Source organism: Sinocyclocheilus rhinocerous, unplaced genomic scaffold (assembly GCF_001515625.1).
Source record: "Sinocyclocheilus rhinocerous isolate Xijiao unplaced genomic scaffold, SAMN03320098_v1.1 scaffold240, whole genome shotgun sequence".
NCBI lineage: Eukaryota > Metazoa > Chordata > Actinopteri > Cypriniformes > Cyprinidae > Sinocyclocheilus > Sinocyclocheilus rhinocerous.
This window is the reverse complement of record NW_015654534.1, coordinates 900,789-915,821: the sequence shown is the minus strand read 5'-3', so window position 1 is coordinate 915,821 and position 15,033 is coordinate 900,789. Positions and strand designations below refer to the sequence as shown.

General features: G+C 38.9%; 1 protein-coding gene across 1 annotated transcript in view; it reads left to right on the top strand.

Moving 5' to 3' along the window:
* Positions 1–15,033, top strand: part of LOC107717600 (multidrug resistance-associated protein 5-like) — a 36,881-nt gene that overhangs the window by 10,868 nt on the left and 10,980 nt on the right. Inside the window, exons 3-11 of the mRNA XM_016524406.1 lie at positions 3,900–4,048; positions 5,856–5,944; positions 6,706–6,772; positions 7,082–7,226; positions 10,597–10,830; positions 11,038–11,211; positions 11,287–11,434; positions 12,644–12,792; positions 12,883–12,990. Of these exons, the coding sequence (XP_016379892.1) occupies positions 3,900–4,048; positions 5,856–5,944; positions 6,706–6,772; positions 7,082–7,226; positions 10,597–10,830; positions 11,038–11,211; positions 11,287–11,434; positions 12,644–12,792; positions 12,883–12,990 (1,263 nt within the window). The remainder of the gene's footprint in view (positions 1–3,899; positions 4,049–5,855; positions 5,945–6,705; positions 6,773–7,081; positions 7,227–10,596; positions 10,831–11,037; positions 11,212–11,286; positions 11,435–12,643; positions 12,793–12,882; positions 12,991–15,033) is intronic.

Here is a 15,033-nt window from a genome sequence, read left to right as displayed (position 1 = left end):
CAATAGAACCCCTCCCAAAACACAATAACAAATTTAATGGATTTCAGGGTTATAATGGGAATTGTATTGGTTTTAATGTAAACTATAATAGGGTTGTGACGGGGAGGAAATTTTCCCACCGGTTAATCGGCGTGACAACACCGGTAATACCGGTATCACCGTGGGGGCGGGGGCGTTCCCTCTTTTCCTCGCTTTCCGTCTCTTTTAAATAGGTTAAAAGCGCCGTGCTCATTTTACTTTCACTTTTGAATTAACGGCAGTTTGGCTTCAATTGCTTGAATGCAACAACAAAATACAACGTCAAACTCACTTTAGCCTATATATAAAACATAGAACTTTTATTAACAAAACAAATACAAATACACCATGCTATAGGGCAGGCTATGCCTAATATAAAATAACAAATAACTTACATAAAGTTTAATAGGTATACAAACTGGAAATAAGTAAACATGTATAATATATAACCAAATAAATAAGAAACGTAGAACGTTTATTAGCAAAACGAGTAAGAAAGCTTGGAGGCACGGCATACACCTTGATGTCAAATAAAATAAATAAATGACAGTTTAAATAAAGTAAAAATCAGCAAACAATGTGGAACCAATTTAAATAAGAAACGAATGTTTAAAAAAACTTCCAAAATCACCTTAGATAAATGGCAAAAGTCAACAGGCTTTTCAAAATCCAAAATATTGCCAAACAGGCGCTTTTGCATCTAGTTTTGAAACTAAATCATCCGCGATCGTCTTGTCTGTCTCACCTCACTCTTCTTGTCAGTCAGCTCGACTCACTCTCCTCACTGGAGAAATGAAATCTGATCTGTGATGCGACTGTTGTTCGGCATGCTGCATTGAGCAGCCGCGTTCAGTTTTTAATTGTAGTGTCTGTTCTTTTACTGAACTAAATTATTTTTATTACTATAAAAAATCAAAACGACGGTGGGGGTCGGTGCCACGGTGGGCAAGTGACGTAACCGGTGTTGCGGCTTAACACCGGTATCACCGTCAACACCGTCTATCGCGGCAAGCCTACTATAAAGTACATGCTGTTCCCTTTAGCGAGCTAATCCAGCTGGCCTTTTCTGCCTCCCTGGAATTTAAATCATTTTGGAGACTGCCTTTGCTTACACACATATACGCAGACACACACTCTGACTGCTCTCAGCATTTAGCCTGGATGTCGGCAGAATACTCCACAGCGCTCATCACCAAGGGCAACGGCCCATATAATCGGCTGTTGTCTCCGCTGGCTGTGGGCAGCACAAACTTTATTGCTGTCTGGCCTGTTTTAAAATATTTTATTTGTTAGAGTGGTCTTTCGCACATGTCGCAGTGTGTAGCTGCACGTGGGGTCAAGTACATTGGTCATACTTTAGTTTGGGGACCAGTTCTCACCATTAACTAACTATTAACTACGACTTTTGCCTCAATTTGAGCAGCCGCGTTCAGTTTTTAATTGTAGTGTCTGTTCTTTTACTGAACTAAATTATTTTTATTACTATAAAAAATCAAAACGACGGTGGGGGTCGGTGCCACGGTGGGCAAGTGACGTAACCGGTGTTGCGGCTTAACACCGGTATCACCGTCAACACCGTCTATCGCGGCAAGCCTACTATAAAGTACATGCTGTTCCCTTTAGCGAGCTAATCCAGCTGGCCTTTTCTGCCTCCCTGGAATTTAAATCATTTTGGAGACTGCCTTTGCTTACACACATATACGCAGACACACACTCTGACTGCTCTCAGCATTTAGCCTGGATGTCGGCAGAATACTCCACAGCGCTCATCACCAAGGGCAACGGCCCATATAATCGGCTGTTGTCTCCGCTGGCTGTGGGCAGCACAAACTTTATTGCTGTCTGGCCTGTTTTAAAATATTTTATTTGTTAGAGTGGTCTTTCGCACATGTCGCAGTGTGTAGCTGCACGTGGGGTCAAGTACATTGGTCATACTTTAGTTTGGGGACCAGTTCTCACCATTAACTAACTATTAACTACGACTTTTGCCTCAATAAACTCCTAATTTGCTGCTTAATAATAGTTAGTAAGGTAGTTGTTGAGTTTTGGTATGGGGGTGTGATTAAGGGATCTAAAATATGGTCATGCAGAATAAGGCATTAATATGTGCTTTTTAAGTACTAATAAACAGCCAATATGCTAGTAATATGTATGTTAATAAGCAACAAGTTAATAGTGAGAATTGTTCTCTATACTAAGTGTTATCAGTACATTTGACTTAAACAAGACACTCTAGGCAAAACCACAGTTTTTTTTTTTTTTCAAGAACTGGTCAATTTTGATGTTTTGGCCTATTTTGCTTTCATAACATGGCTTTATTTCGGACTAGTGGAAAGAAAACATTTTTATTTTATTACACTTTATTTTTTGCTTCTGTAGATTTCAATGACAATGCCTTATATTTAAAGGCCATTTGCTCAAAATTAGTTTTTTGTTATACTTCTGTAGCACTTACACTAAACTAAAACATATCTATATTCTGAAGGTTTTTACCGAGGGGTTTGTTGATACATTATTCGCCTAATTTAGATTTTATTCCTAAAAATATGGTTATAATGAATATTTTTCTAGCTGTTGACATTATTTTCTGATTTATGGAATAATAAAAACGATTTTTAACTCTAATATGTCAACAAAATTAAATAATTTTGAACCTTTAGTTCAGATTTTTGTTCTGGAAGTGTATGCAAATGAGTGCTTATTTAATAAGATAATGCCTCATTTCCATAATCAAACACAACTTTTCAGAAAACTTGGTCAATCATGCTGTGATTAATCAACTGGGGAAAGTGTGGTGATACCTGTTACATTTTTTGCCCTATTAAGGCTATGTCTACATTAAACCGAATACCTTTGAAAACAGCTTTTTCATTTTAAAACGCTCTCCGTCCACACTAGTGTTTTCCAGACGTTTCACATCACAGTTTTAACCTTACTGCACATGCGTAAAACCTCATAAGAGCTCACTGAGATGATACAGATGCACAATATTCTTCTGGCAGGATCATTTTATTTAGCAAAATATCTCTCCATTCAATGATGCGTCCAGGTCACACTCAATCACCATTATATGTTTGGGCTAAAAGCAACCGCCCTCATGTTTTGCCGGAGGACAGCAAGTGCCAGTAAATTTTCTGTCATCTTTGCAGGACTGTGATAAGAAGAGTGTACAAAGTACCGTATCTTTAGCAACAGTGTGAAAGTGAATAGCACATAACAGGCACAATATCAGTATAAACATAGATAACTGTCGGTACAATATGTGTCACGACTAAACCTGCATCATCGTTTTTACAGTCTACACTACAATGCAAACTTTGGAGAGCTTTTTCAAAAAGCTTCATTTTTATTGAGAAAAATGCAGGCTTAGTGTGAACGGAAGGCCAAAATGGAGAGAAAAAGATGCGTTTTCAAATGAAAGCGTATTAGTGTGTCGTAGACTAGGCTCACCTGTAGTGTCTTGCTTTAAACAATCTTCTAAACTATTTTGCCTGTTATTTGTTAAGCCAAGACACATGACTTAAACATATGTGCATAATTTACAATTACGGACTTCATCAGCTGTCTGTGTTTTAAGGCCACGTGCAGCACAAGACTCGATGGTTCTCTTGCATGACATGGTGGTTTTTCCCCAAGGCATTATTAGGCCGTATGGGCTGCATGGTTTTAGGAGTCTGACTGGTTTCCTTCCTCTGTTTTTGTTTTTCGCTGATGTTATTTGTCTTTGCCCATTATATGCTGACAAACAAGTCTTCTTTCATTTCCTGTCAACAATTTTTTGCATTGTCACATTTTTCCATTGAAAAGTGCTGAAATGCAATAAACCACGCTCAAAAACAAACCTGGCAGCTGAACACCTGATCTGCTGATGTTTCTCCCAGGATGCTTTTGAAACGGCAGCGAGAGCTGAGGGTGGCCTCTCATTGGATGGGGGCAGTGCATCCGACCCAAAAGAGTTGGAGGACGAAGTCGGGAGAAGCAAATACCGCCACAGTGTTTGTGTATTCAAGCCCATCCGCTCCACCAGCAAGTACGTACTAAAGTTACTGAGCAGCGTGCCTATCATTTCAGTTAGCAAATCGTGATGGGTAACACTGTGTCCATTTTCAGATGTCTACATATTTGTGAAGGTCAGTCTCTCAAATGTCAAAGGCTCAGTAAACCTGAGATGCCAATAGAAGCATATTCTGAAACAAATGGTGACAAACAGAACAATTTGAATAGATTACAGGGTCAGCTGTTAAGTGGTTAATAACAGCCTTAAAGGAATAGTTTACTCAAAAAAATGAAAATTTTCTGAAAATGTACTCACCCTCAGGCCACCAAAGATGTAAATGAGTTTATTTCTTCATGGGAACAGATTTTGGGAATTTTAGCATTATATCACTTGCTCAGGTCAGTCTCTCAAATGTCAAAGGCTCAGTAAACCTGAGATGCCAATAGAAGCATATTCTGAAACAAATGGTGACAAACAGAACAATTTGAATAGATTACAGGGTCAGTGTTAAGTGGTTAATAACAGCCTTAAAGGAATAGTTTACTCAAAAAAATGAAAATTTTCTGAAAATATACTCACCCTCAGTCCACCAAAGATGTAAATGAGTTTATTTCTTCATGGGAACAGATTTTGGGAATTTTAGCATTATATCACTTGCTCACCAATGGATCCTCTGCAGTGAATGTGTGCCGTCAGAATGAGAGTCCAAACAGCTGATAAAAACATCACAATAATCCACACCACTCCAGTGCATCAATTAATATCTTGTAAAGTGTAAAGCTGCGTGTTTGTAAGAAACAAATCCATACTTAAGGCTTTTTTAACTTCAAACCTTTGCTTCCAGCTAAAATAAAAAAAGTCCTCTATCCATAATATTGTTTTCTCAAGTGAAAAATTCATCATGTCTGAATCAGGAGAGAAATATGTGCAGATAAAGCACCTTTTACAAGCGAAAACAGTCCAAAACAGCTCAAATGTGCGATGTGAGAGAACAACAGGGGATGGACTTTTTCCACTGGAAGAAGCTTATTATGGATTGTGCACTCGTATGTTGGCCGGAAGGAATGGTTTAAAGTTAAAATGCCTCAATACTTCATCCAAGGGGAGATGAAAAATTGAGTTTGGGTTTGGAACAACTTGAGGGTGAGTAAAGACATTTTTTCATTTTTGGATGCACTATCCATTTAAAGGAGGGAAATATCACAGCATAACTGGGTTGGTTGAGCAGAAGCCTCAATAGTGATTTGCGGGTTAGTAAATTGACTTGAGTGTGAATCTCCATTGAGGTTTTAATGCAAATTACATGGATTCACACACCAAAATAAGACAACACTGAGGATCCATGAATTTGACAATAAACTAAGCCAGGATATTGACACAAATTGTAAGATTCGATTGGATTTCAATTCACAAGCTTGCAATTTGGAGGTACGCTATAAATAATGTTTTATAAAGTGTAGTTCATGCATCCATTGAAAACAGCCTAAACTAAAATATAGATTCTTAGGATTTAAGAATCAGTTCATCAAAATGAGAATCGATTCAAATTGAGAAATCACTGTTCTCAACCCAGCCCTAGTAAAAACATCTTTGTTGAATTTCAACAAAAGCCACATTTAAGTAAAATTGCAACCCTATAAAAATGTCAGTGCAGTGATTAAGCTCAAATGACACAGTTTTACGAGACATACACTGTGTCCCCGAGAAAGGCACATGGGACTTACACTGGGTGGCCCTAATAAAATAAACCAAATTGCACTGAATTAAAATACTGCAGCTTCGAGACTAATCCACGTCTCTTGCCTCTTCTCTTGTCCTGTTTTTCATTGTGCCATCACAGGTATCAGCATCCAGTCGACAACGCTGGCCTCTTCTCTTTTATGACATTTAACTGGTTGACCTCACTGGTGGTGTTGGCCCATAAGAAGGGTCAGCTGTTTCTGGAGGATATTTGGGCCGTGTCACAGTTCGAGAGTTGTGAAGCCAATCGTCGCCGGTCAGTACTGATATATGACTTCCTATCAAAGATCAATCACTCATCCAGCTAAAATATATGTAATTCAGAGCTGGCAGATGCAACCTCCTCATACAGTACTATGGTGGTACCAAATGGTGTCAAATGGTACCAATACCGTAAATACTACACTGAATGATTGATGCAGCATGGTAGTTTCATAGTACTCCAAATTACTTTAAAGAATACCATTGCATTGGCATGGCTCATGTCCAAATCAAGTACTTCTTGGACCTGGAGCCAGGCCTGATGTAACTGGTAGATGCATTGCATATTAACAAGACATTATTTCCAAAGGCTGGCCGGGCTGTGGGATGAAGAAGTCAGGTCACGAGGGGACGGGGCGTCTCTTCATCGTGTGGTCTGGCATTTTTGCCGCACGCGTCTGCTGCTGTCCATCCTCTGTCTTATGGTTACTCAACTCGCAGGCTTCAGTGGCCCAGTAAGTAACACCATCTCAGCTCTGTTGTGTCTTTCTGGTGTCTTTTCCCTCTGTCTGTCTCTCTCGCTCTAGCTCTGTCTGTGTCTCTGTGTATTATTAGCTTTGTAGACCCACCTATCAAATCCTGCCCCCCCCCTCAAATGCTCAGGTGAGTGTTCAGATGGGGAATGAACGGTGTGTTACATTATCACTGGGCCTCAGAAGTTATTTTCTTTACCTCTGTGGTGTTTCCAGTTCAGCTGTTTCTGGAGGATATATGGGCTGTGTCGCAGTTTGAGAGTTGTGAGGTCAATCATCGCCGGTCAGTACTGATATATGACTTCTTATCACAGATCAAGCACTCATCCAACTAAAATATATGTAATTCAGGCCTGGCAGGTGCAACTTTCTCATACAGTACTTTGGTGATACCAAATGGTAACAATACCATAAATACTATACTGAATGATTGATGAACCATGGTAGTTTCATAGTACTTCAAAGAATACCATTGCACTGGCATGGCTCATGTCCAAATCAAGTGGTGTTACAGTGGTACTTCTTGGACCTGGAGCCAGGCCTGATGTAATTGGTAGATGCATTGCATGTTAACAAAACATCATTTCCACAGGCTGGCCGGGCTTTGGGATGAAGAAGTCAGGTCACGAGGGGACGGGGCATCTCTTCGTCGTGTGGTCTGGCTTTTTTGCCGCACACGTCTGCTGCTGTCCATCCTCTGCCTTATGGTTACTCAACTCGCAGGCTTCAGTGGCCCAGTAAGTAACACCATCTCAGCTCTGTTGTGTCTTTCTGCTGTCTGTCTCTCTCGCTCTAGCTCTGTCTGTGTCTCTGTGTATTATTAGCTTTGTAGACCCACCTATCAAATCCTGCCCCCCCTCAAATGCTCAGGTGAGTGTTCAGATGGGGAATGAACGGTGTGTTACATTATCACTGGGCCTCAGAAGTTATTTGCTTTACCTCTGTGGTGTTTCCAGTGTGGCTCCCAAAACCATTTTATCAATTCATTTAACCATTAGTGCTATTTATAAAGTGCCTTAATGATGACTTGTGCCAACACCAAGAGTATTACAGCTGGTCTGCTGCTTTTTGCCAAATAGTTTGACTTTCACATTCACGAAACCTTATTAATTCAGATGTTATAGTTTAATGTTATTGAAGTATGTTATATCTGCACTACTAACAGCACCAAATGGAATTTTAATCCATTTGAGCTGCTCAATTGTGTCAGATGTAACAACATTATCTCAAACATAGAGTGCATTTGTGTGCATTTGTTGGTTCCGGAAGTATTTTTTCCATTAAATTTTCCCATAGGGATTTAAAAAAAAGTCTTTGTTAAAGTGTTATAATCCACGAACAACAAGCTATGAGGTGAATCACAACTTTGCAAACTTTAATTTGAAGCAAAAAAGTATTTGAAAATCATAAAAAAATACAAAAGTACAAGACCGTGTACTTAACAGTATTAGTGAGGGAAAGAACTACAATCTCATGAAGGATTGTGAATGACATAATTGAATTAAAAAAATGGAGAAACATAAAACTATTCATTTAATGTTGTTAATTATGTCTGTAGAGAAAATATATAGTAAGTTTATTGTAAAATATGCAAGATCTTTTGGTGAGATCTGCTCGCCGCAACTCTGATTGGAGGGATTTTTGTACTGCATCATGGGTAATGTAGTTTTTCACCAGGAATTCCAATTTGAAGTTGAAATAATACAAACTGATGGCTTCAACAAAATCATTTACCATCAATCAACAACCTCGTAGCCCACAGTAGGTCTCGCTTTAAAGGTTTATAAGGTATCGTTAAAAGTCAGTTCCCCTTTGGAGAAAACGAATGGAGTTTTTACGTCCGCAACCCGACTGCCGCACTCTATTGCCATTAGTTCGAGGCAGGACTACCAGCGGTCAGTATTTTTCAGTTCTGTTTGGTGCTGCCAGTTGTGCAGAAGTGACACACTTCACCTTTAAGCAAGTCTATTAGTTAAGGCCAAATGTTATTAATCATAAATATCCTGAAGTTTTAATGAAGCTAAAGATAAATGACTCAAAGCTTAGTCATCAGTTTTTGTTCCAAGAACAGAAAAACAGAAACCAATTTATTACACCTGTTCAAAAAACTGCTGCTCTATGATTGTGCAAGTTTCTGTTTGTCTCTTGCTTTCCAGGTACCAGGTGTTTTATATCTGTGGTGTTATTATCGGATAGATAATAAGGAAAGTATTCTGTTCTTACGGTCCACTATGAAATGCTAGATTTGGGATACAACTTAAGTTTAGGGGCATTGCATGTAGCACAAACATAGTCTAAAGAGAAGTCTCCTTAGATCAGGAGGATAGGCTAACATTTTCTTCAAGGAGAGCTTCTGTCACTGTCCCACCATGGGCGACACAGCGAGGCTCTGTCTCCTTCAACTTTTTGGAGAAAATCGGGCTTATCAAAAGATTCTGTTTAATCATCAACTGCCTTTCTCTCCCTGTTGTCTATATTTAGCAGCTCCCTGTAGAGCATCTCCTTGAAGAGATACCTGTCCTTGCTCTGATGACTGAGGTCAGGGGTGGTTTGTAAAGGAAGGTGGGTGTCTGGGGGGGTTCAGATTGGAGTTAGGGGTCAGAGGTCGCTGGGTCCCCATGTGTGCGACATGTGACAGAGGCTATTCTTCAGACTCCACAGGGTGTCCATTTAACCTGCGGGGAGAGCGCACGGCAGGCAGAGCCGGTGAGGATTCCTGGGAGGTAAGGGCATGTTTCTTATGCAGGGCTGGATCAAGAGTTATTGCTGTTTGCTGCCCGTCTCTCTCTCTCTCTCTTTCTTTCTGTTTCCCCTCTCTTATTTGATCTCTGTAATCTTTCACATCTCATGTGTGTTGAAATGATCCAGCAAGAAAATGTCTGAAAGGTTGGGTAACTGGTTGGCAAATGATTGTCAAACCGTGCAATGTATGTCCGATGATCTTGTGCCAATGGACAATTGATTCAGACTTCTCCAGATAAATACCAGCACTTTTGCAAACGGAAAACGGACTTGTGGGGTGTTTTATATTGCTGCTTTGGACTGAAACGCTCTCAAGTTTGAGAGATTCACGAGCGTACAGGCCATTTTCAGACCCGCAGCTCTTGTCCTCCATATGCTTGCTGGATTTTTGACCAATTTCGTGGACACCTTTTCGGGCAACTGTGTGGTGTAAATGGGTCTTGTAAGATGTGCGTCATTCAGGGAGGGTGATCGCTGCCCCACTAACCTCGATTAAAAAGAAATGGGACAGCTTTTAAGTGATGACGACTCACAAATGGACTCTCAAAGACCTTTATTTTGACATTCTATCTTTTATGCAACAATGTCTTTTGTTTGTTTTTCTTGCAACGTCTTTGTAAAAAAAAATTTTCCACGAACTGCTGATGTTTCAACTTTCAAGGTTAAATATTCAAGGTTTCCTTAATAAAATCTAGCAGCTGTGTTCAACCACATGGGCTTGCCCTTGTTCCCAGTTTATGTCTGCATATCCTTGACTGAGTATGTGCATGATATTTGAGAACGGCGTGCGTGTGTGCGACTGTGTGCTTGTATGACTTTCTTGAACTGTCGAGCTGTTAAAGTGTTCTGTGTTTTGTGCTTCCGCACACTCTGCTACTAATGTAATTGATATTAATTTTCAGGTGTTAAAACAAAAGTACGTCTCCATCCTGTACCCCAACCTGATGTGACTGTAGGTAAAAAGTCTTTCAATCCACAAACAAGGGACATTATGTCCATGATTGTCACATTGCTATGTCTCTCGCACAGACTGTTTCATTGTCTCTCTTGTTCTTTTCCGAAGGCTAGAGAAAAGGGCCACATAAGGTAATAAACTATTAGAGCACAGGCTGACATTCTCTCTCAGTAGACGTTGCCGCTCCCTCACTGTCTCCAATGATTAGAAGCCGTGCATTTGATGATGACGTCCCACACATAGCATACAATGATCTGCATCTCTTTACCTTTTTCTGCCCAACGATGTAAACATGTCAGATGTTTTATGATGAGGAAGGTCGTGAAGTGTGCTGGTGCACGGCTGTGTTTGTATCCTCAGTCACGCCTGCTGTGTCCTGTCGCCCCCTTGCTCGTCCTCCCTCTCCGCAGGCGTTTGTGGTGAGGCGGTTGCTGGAGTATACGCAGATGAGCGAACCCGACCTGCCCTACGGCCTGCTGCTGGTGCTGGGCCTCTTGGCCACCGAGCTGATTCGCTCTTGGTCCCTCGCCCTCACCTGGGCGCTCAACTACCGCACCGGCACCCGCCTGCGTGGAGCCATCCTGACCTTGGCCTTCCACAAGATACTGCGTCTGCGCAGCCTTCGGGAGAAGACCATGGGAGAGGTACGGTGTTGAGGGACGGGTGAGGAGTTTTGGATTAATGAATTGGCCATTTAGGAAGGTTAGGAGCAGATATCCTAGGGTGTTGAATGATGAAGAGATGAAGATTGAAGGAAAATATCTAAAGAAGGTGATGCCCGCATATATTTCATGGTAGTCTACGGTATATCTCGCACGTCTTGCCGACGTACCTGTCACTTTTCTCTTTAGCTGATCAATATGTGTTCGAGTGACGGGCAGCGCATGTTTGAAGCCGCTGCCGTGGGCAGCCTGTTGGCTGGAGGCCCCCTGGTGGCTGTGCTGGGAATGGTATACAACTTATCCGTATTGGGGCCGACGTCTCTGCTAGGCTCTGCCGTATTCATCCTCTTCTACCCCACTATGGTGAGCTTTCAGTTCATGCTTCGTGTTGCTTTTCCAATGGGAGTTTCCGTTGTAACTCCGATGTTTCTCCTGTAGATGTTTAGCTCCAGGCTGACGGCGTACTTCAGGAGGAAGGGAGTAGCCGTGACTGACCAGCGCGTTCAAAAGATGAATGAGATTCTGAACTACATCAAGTTCATTAAGATGTATGCCTGGGTGAAGGCCTTCTCTCAAGCTGTGCGAAGTAAGTAGTTTTTTTTAGCTTGCGTGTTTGGCTCAGTGTTATTATTTAGTATCACTGTCTGATATACTAATGTAGTTTTTGTTAATATTTTGAATTAGATTTTATTTTTATATGTTATCTATTTTAATTTTAGTTCAAGTTGTAGTAATTTTTGTCGTTTTTAGTTTTTTTACTGTCTATGTCCAAGTTTTAGTTTGTAGTTTTATTTAATTTGAGTCAACTTCAACTAAATGGAAATGAGAAAATGAAATAAAATATATAAATGAAACTGAAATATATATATATTTTTAAATAGATTTAATTTTAGTTTTAGTTAATGATAATAACCCTGGCTGTTGTTGTTGGCATAGTATTATCTTAATATAATTGATATTCTATTGTAGTTTTTATTAATAAATGGAATTAGATTTTATTTTTCTATTTTCATTTAATTTTCATTTTAAATTCACTTAGAGTTTTCGTAATTTTGTGTTTTTGTAAAAAGTTTGTATTTTTTTTAATATGTCCGTATAGCTTTTTATTACGTTGTTAGTTTTTGTTTATATCTGTTAACTTAAACTAACTTAAACTAAATGAAAATTAGAAATGTTGCTGAAATATTTAAGTACATTTTTATTTTATTTCAATTAATGAACTATATATATGTGTATATATATATATATATATATACACACAAACTATATGATATATATATATATATATATATATATCATATAGTTTGTGTGTATATATATATATATATATATACACACAAACTATATGATATATATATATATATATATATATATATTGTATCTGTTGTTTGGCTTGTGTGTTTGGCTTAGTGTTATGTTAGAATCATTGTTATACTATTATACTTTTTGTTAATATTTTGAATTGATTTTATTTTACTTTTTTTTTGTTTTCATTTTAATTTTAGTTTTAGAAATTTTGTTGTATGCATTTGTCATTTTTATTCTCCATTTCTTAAATATGTGTATATATAGTATTTAGTTTTGGTTTAGTTTTAGTTGTTTTAATGCTACACTTCAACTCAAACTAAATGAAAATGAGAAATGTTGTTTGGCAACTAGCTGAATTTTTCTTTATATATTTTGTTTTTATTTCAAGTAATGAAAATGTTTTTAATGGTTTTAGTTAATAATATTAACCTACTTTGGCCGATTTCTATACAAATGTATTTGCTCGTCATTATGTACCATCTAACAGGAATTAGAGATGAGGAGCGTCAGATTCTGGAACAAACAGGATATTTTCAGAGCATTACAGTCGGCGTGGCACCTATCGTCGTGGTGATTGACAGTGTGGCCACATTCTCCACCCACATGTTGCTAGGTTATAACCTTACCGCCGCACAGGTAGGGTTACATTGCTTGTTTGGAGGTGTAGGCATTACCACAGTATTGATGTACTCATGCACTGACTCTACTTCATTTCTTTTTTTCCAGGCATTTACTGTCGTCACTGTTTTCAATGCCATGACCTTTGCCTTAAAGGTCACCCCATTTTCTGTCAAATCTCTATCGGAGGCATCTGTCGCCATCGATAGGTTCAAGGTGAGCTTCCTCTCCTTCTTTCTCCAGATAGTTACTTCTACCTTTGTCAAGTCTGGTAGTGTGTATTTTGCGTGCTGTTCTCACAGGAACTCTGTTCCTGTAAATCCAGGTATGGTATCATTGAGGTATGTTTGATATGGTCCAGGTGGATGATCTTGGGGAAGTGACTGAATAAGATGGTGAATGGGCCTGTTCTTGGTGCCATATTGAAAAGCTCCAGTTGACATCAAACTCACTTCTATCTTTCACTTAATCATGCAGATTATATCTTCGTTTCTTCTGTTTCTGACTTCAGTGGCAGATGACAAAAATCACATGAAGTCCATTTTACATGACTTGGATCATGCTTCAATAAACTTCCACATCAAATGTATTGGAGATAACTGTTATAAAGGGGCAATTTTAGGAAGTTGTTAAAGTAGGAAAATAAAAGTGGACACAATTAAGAGTAAAAAATTATGAGAGCAAAAAAAGAGATTTATTTGAGCTTAAAACAGAATAAAAAACCAGTTGAGTGCTGTGATACATCACCTTGTTAAACATGGGTTCACAAAACATCTCAGGATGCTTAGCTTCATACATCTGGATCAGGCTCTCTTCCACCTTGTTTTGATTTTTGTGCCAGCATCACGCACATAACAATAGAGCGCTTCAGTGATGACGTGTGTTTGTAGGCCAACCCTGAAGTTCGCATCACCCTTTTTCCTTTGACAAAAACACAATAGGATTTTTCCATTGGTTTTTGGATTATTCCAGAAAATAAACTCTGTGACCAACAAAGGTTTATGATGAGTTTATGAAGTTCATGGTCATTTTTTAAAAAGGAACACAACTTTTATACATTTTGAAATCTAATTACAATCACTAGAGGTAAAAAGCTAAATGTAGGCTATGAATGAACTACACTACGGTCACATGACTTTGTAGACAGCTTCACCACCATTAAGCTTCTGACAACTCTTTAAGTCTTTGTTTAAAAAAAAATAAAAAATTTCCCCAAAAATCTTTGAGTTAAAAAAGTTTGATTATAAAAACAATAAGGCTGTGAAAGCGACTAGTAAGTAGATGAGTTTATCTGTTCACTGTGATGATGTTTAATGTCCCCGACAACCTCTGTCGTCCCATTTAGACGCTTGTTAACAACCGCCTTTTTCAAAAAGCTTTAAAAAAAAATCACAAGGGGTATTGCTGATGTATTATATGTTGTAGAATAAATGTGAAAATATATTGAGTTTGTATTCACCACATACCTTACTTCAGGCATTTAATAATAATAATAATAATACGTTTATTTTATATAGCGCCTTTCTGCAAACTCAAGGTCGCTTTACAATATCAAAACAGATAAACATGACAGCAAAAAAAAAAAAAATACAGACAAACATGAAATCCATTTCATGAATCAGATCATGCAGTCAGAGTGAGATAAGAGAAACAAGAAAGGAAAAGATATGTTTTAAGGTGGGTTTTTAAAATCCTGTAATGAAGAAAGATCACGAATGTGTTTGGGAGTAGAATTCCAGAGTGTGGGGGCAGAGATACAAAACGCTCATCCACCAAACGATGCTAACCTGTGGCGTGGAATTAACAGTAGACCAGTATCTGAAGAGCGTAGTGTGTGAACTGGGGAGTAAGTATGAATGAGATCAGAAATATATGGGGGGGCAAGACCATGAAGTGCTTTGAAGGTGATGAGGAGAATCTTGTATTGAATACGAAAACGAATGGGTTGCCAATGAAGTCTAAGTAGGATGGGAGTAATGTGAGAAGATTTCTTGGAAAAAGTGAGAACCCTAGCTGCAGAGTTCTGGATATATTGGAGCTTATTTAATGTTGTGTTTGGTAGACCATAGAAAAGAGAATTACAGTAGTCGAGTCGAGAAGTAATGAAGGCACGAACCAGTGCCTCAGAATCATTGATATTTAAGAAGGAACGTAAGCGAGCGATATTACGGAGGAGAAAGAAGGCAGATTTAATGAGTGAAGAAATGTGAGGTAGGAAGGAGAGAGAGGAGTCAAAGATTATACCCAGGTTTTTAACGG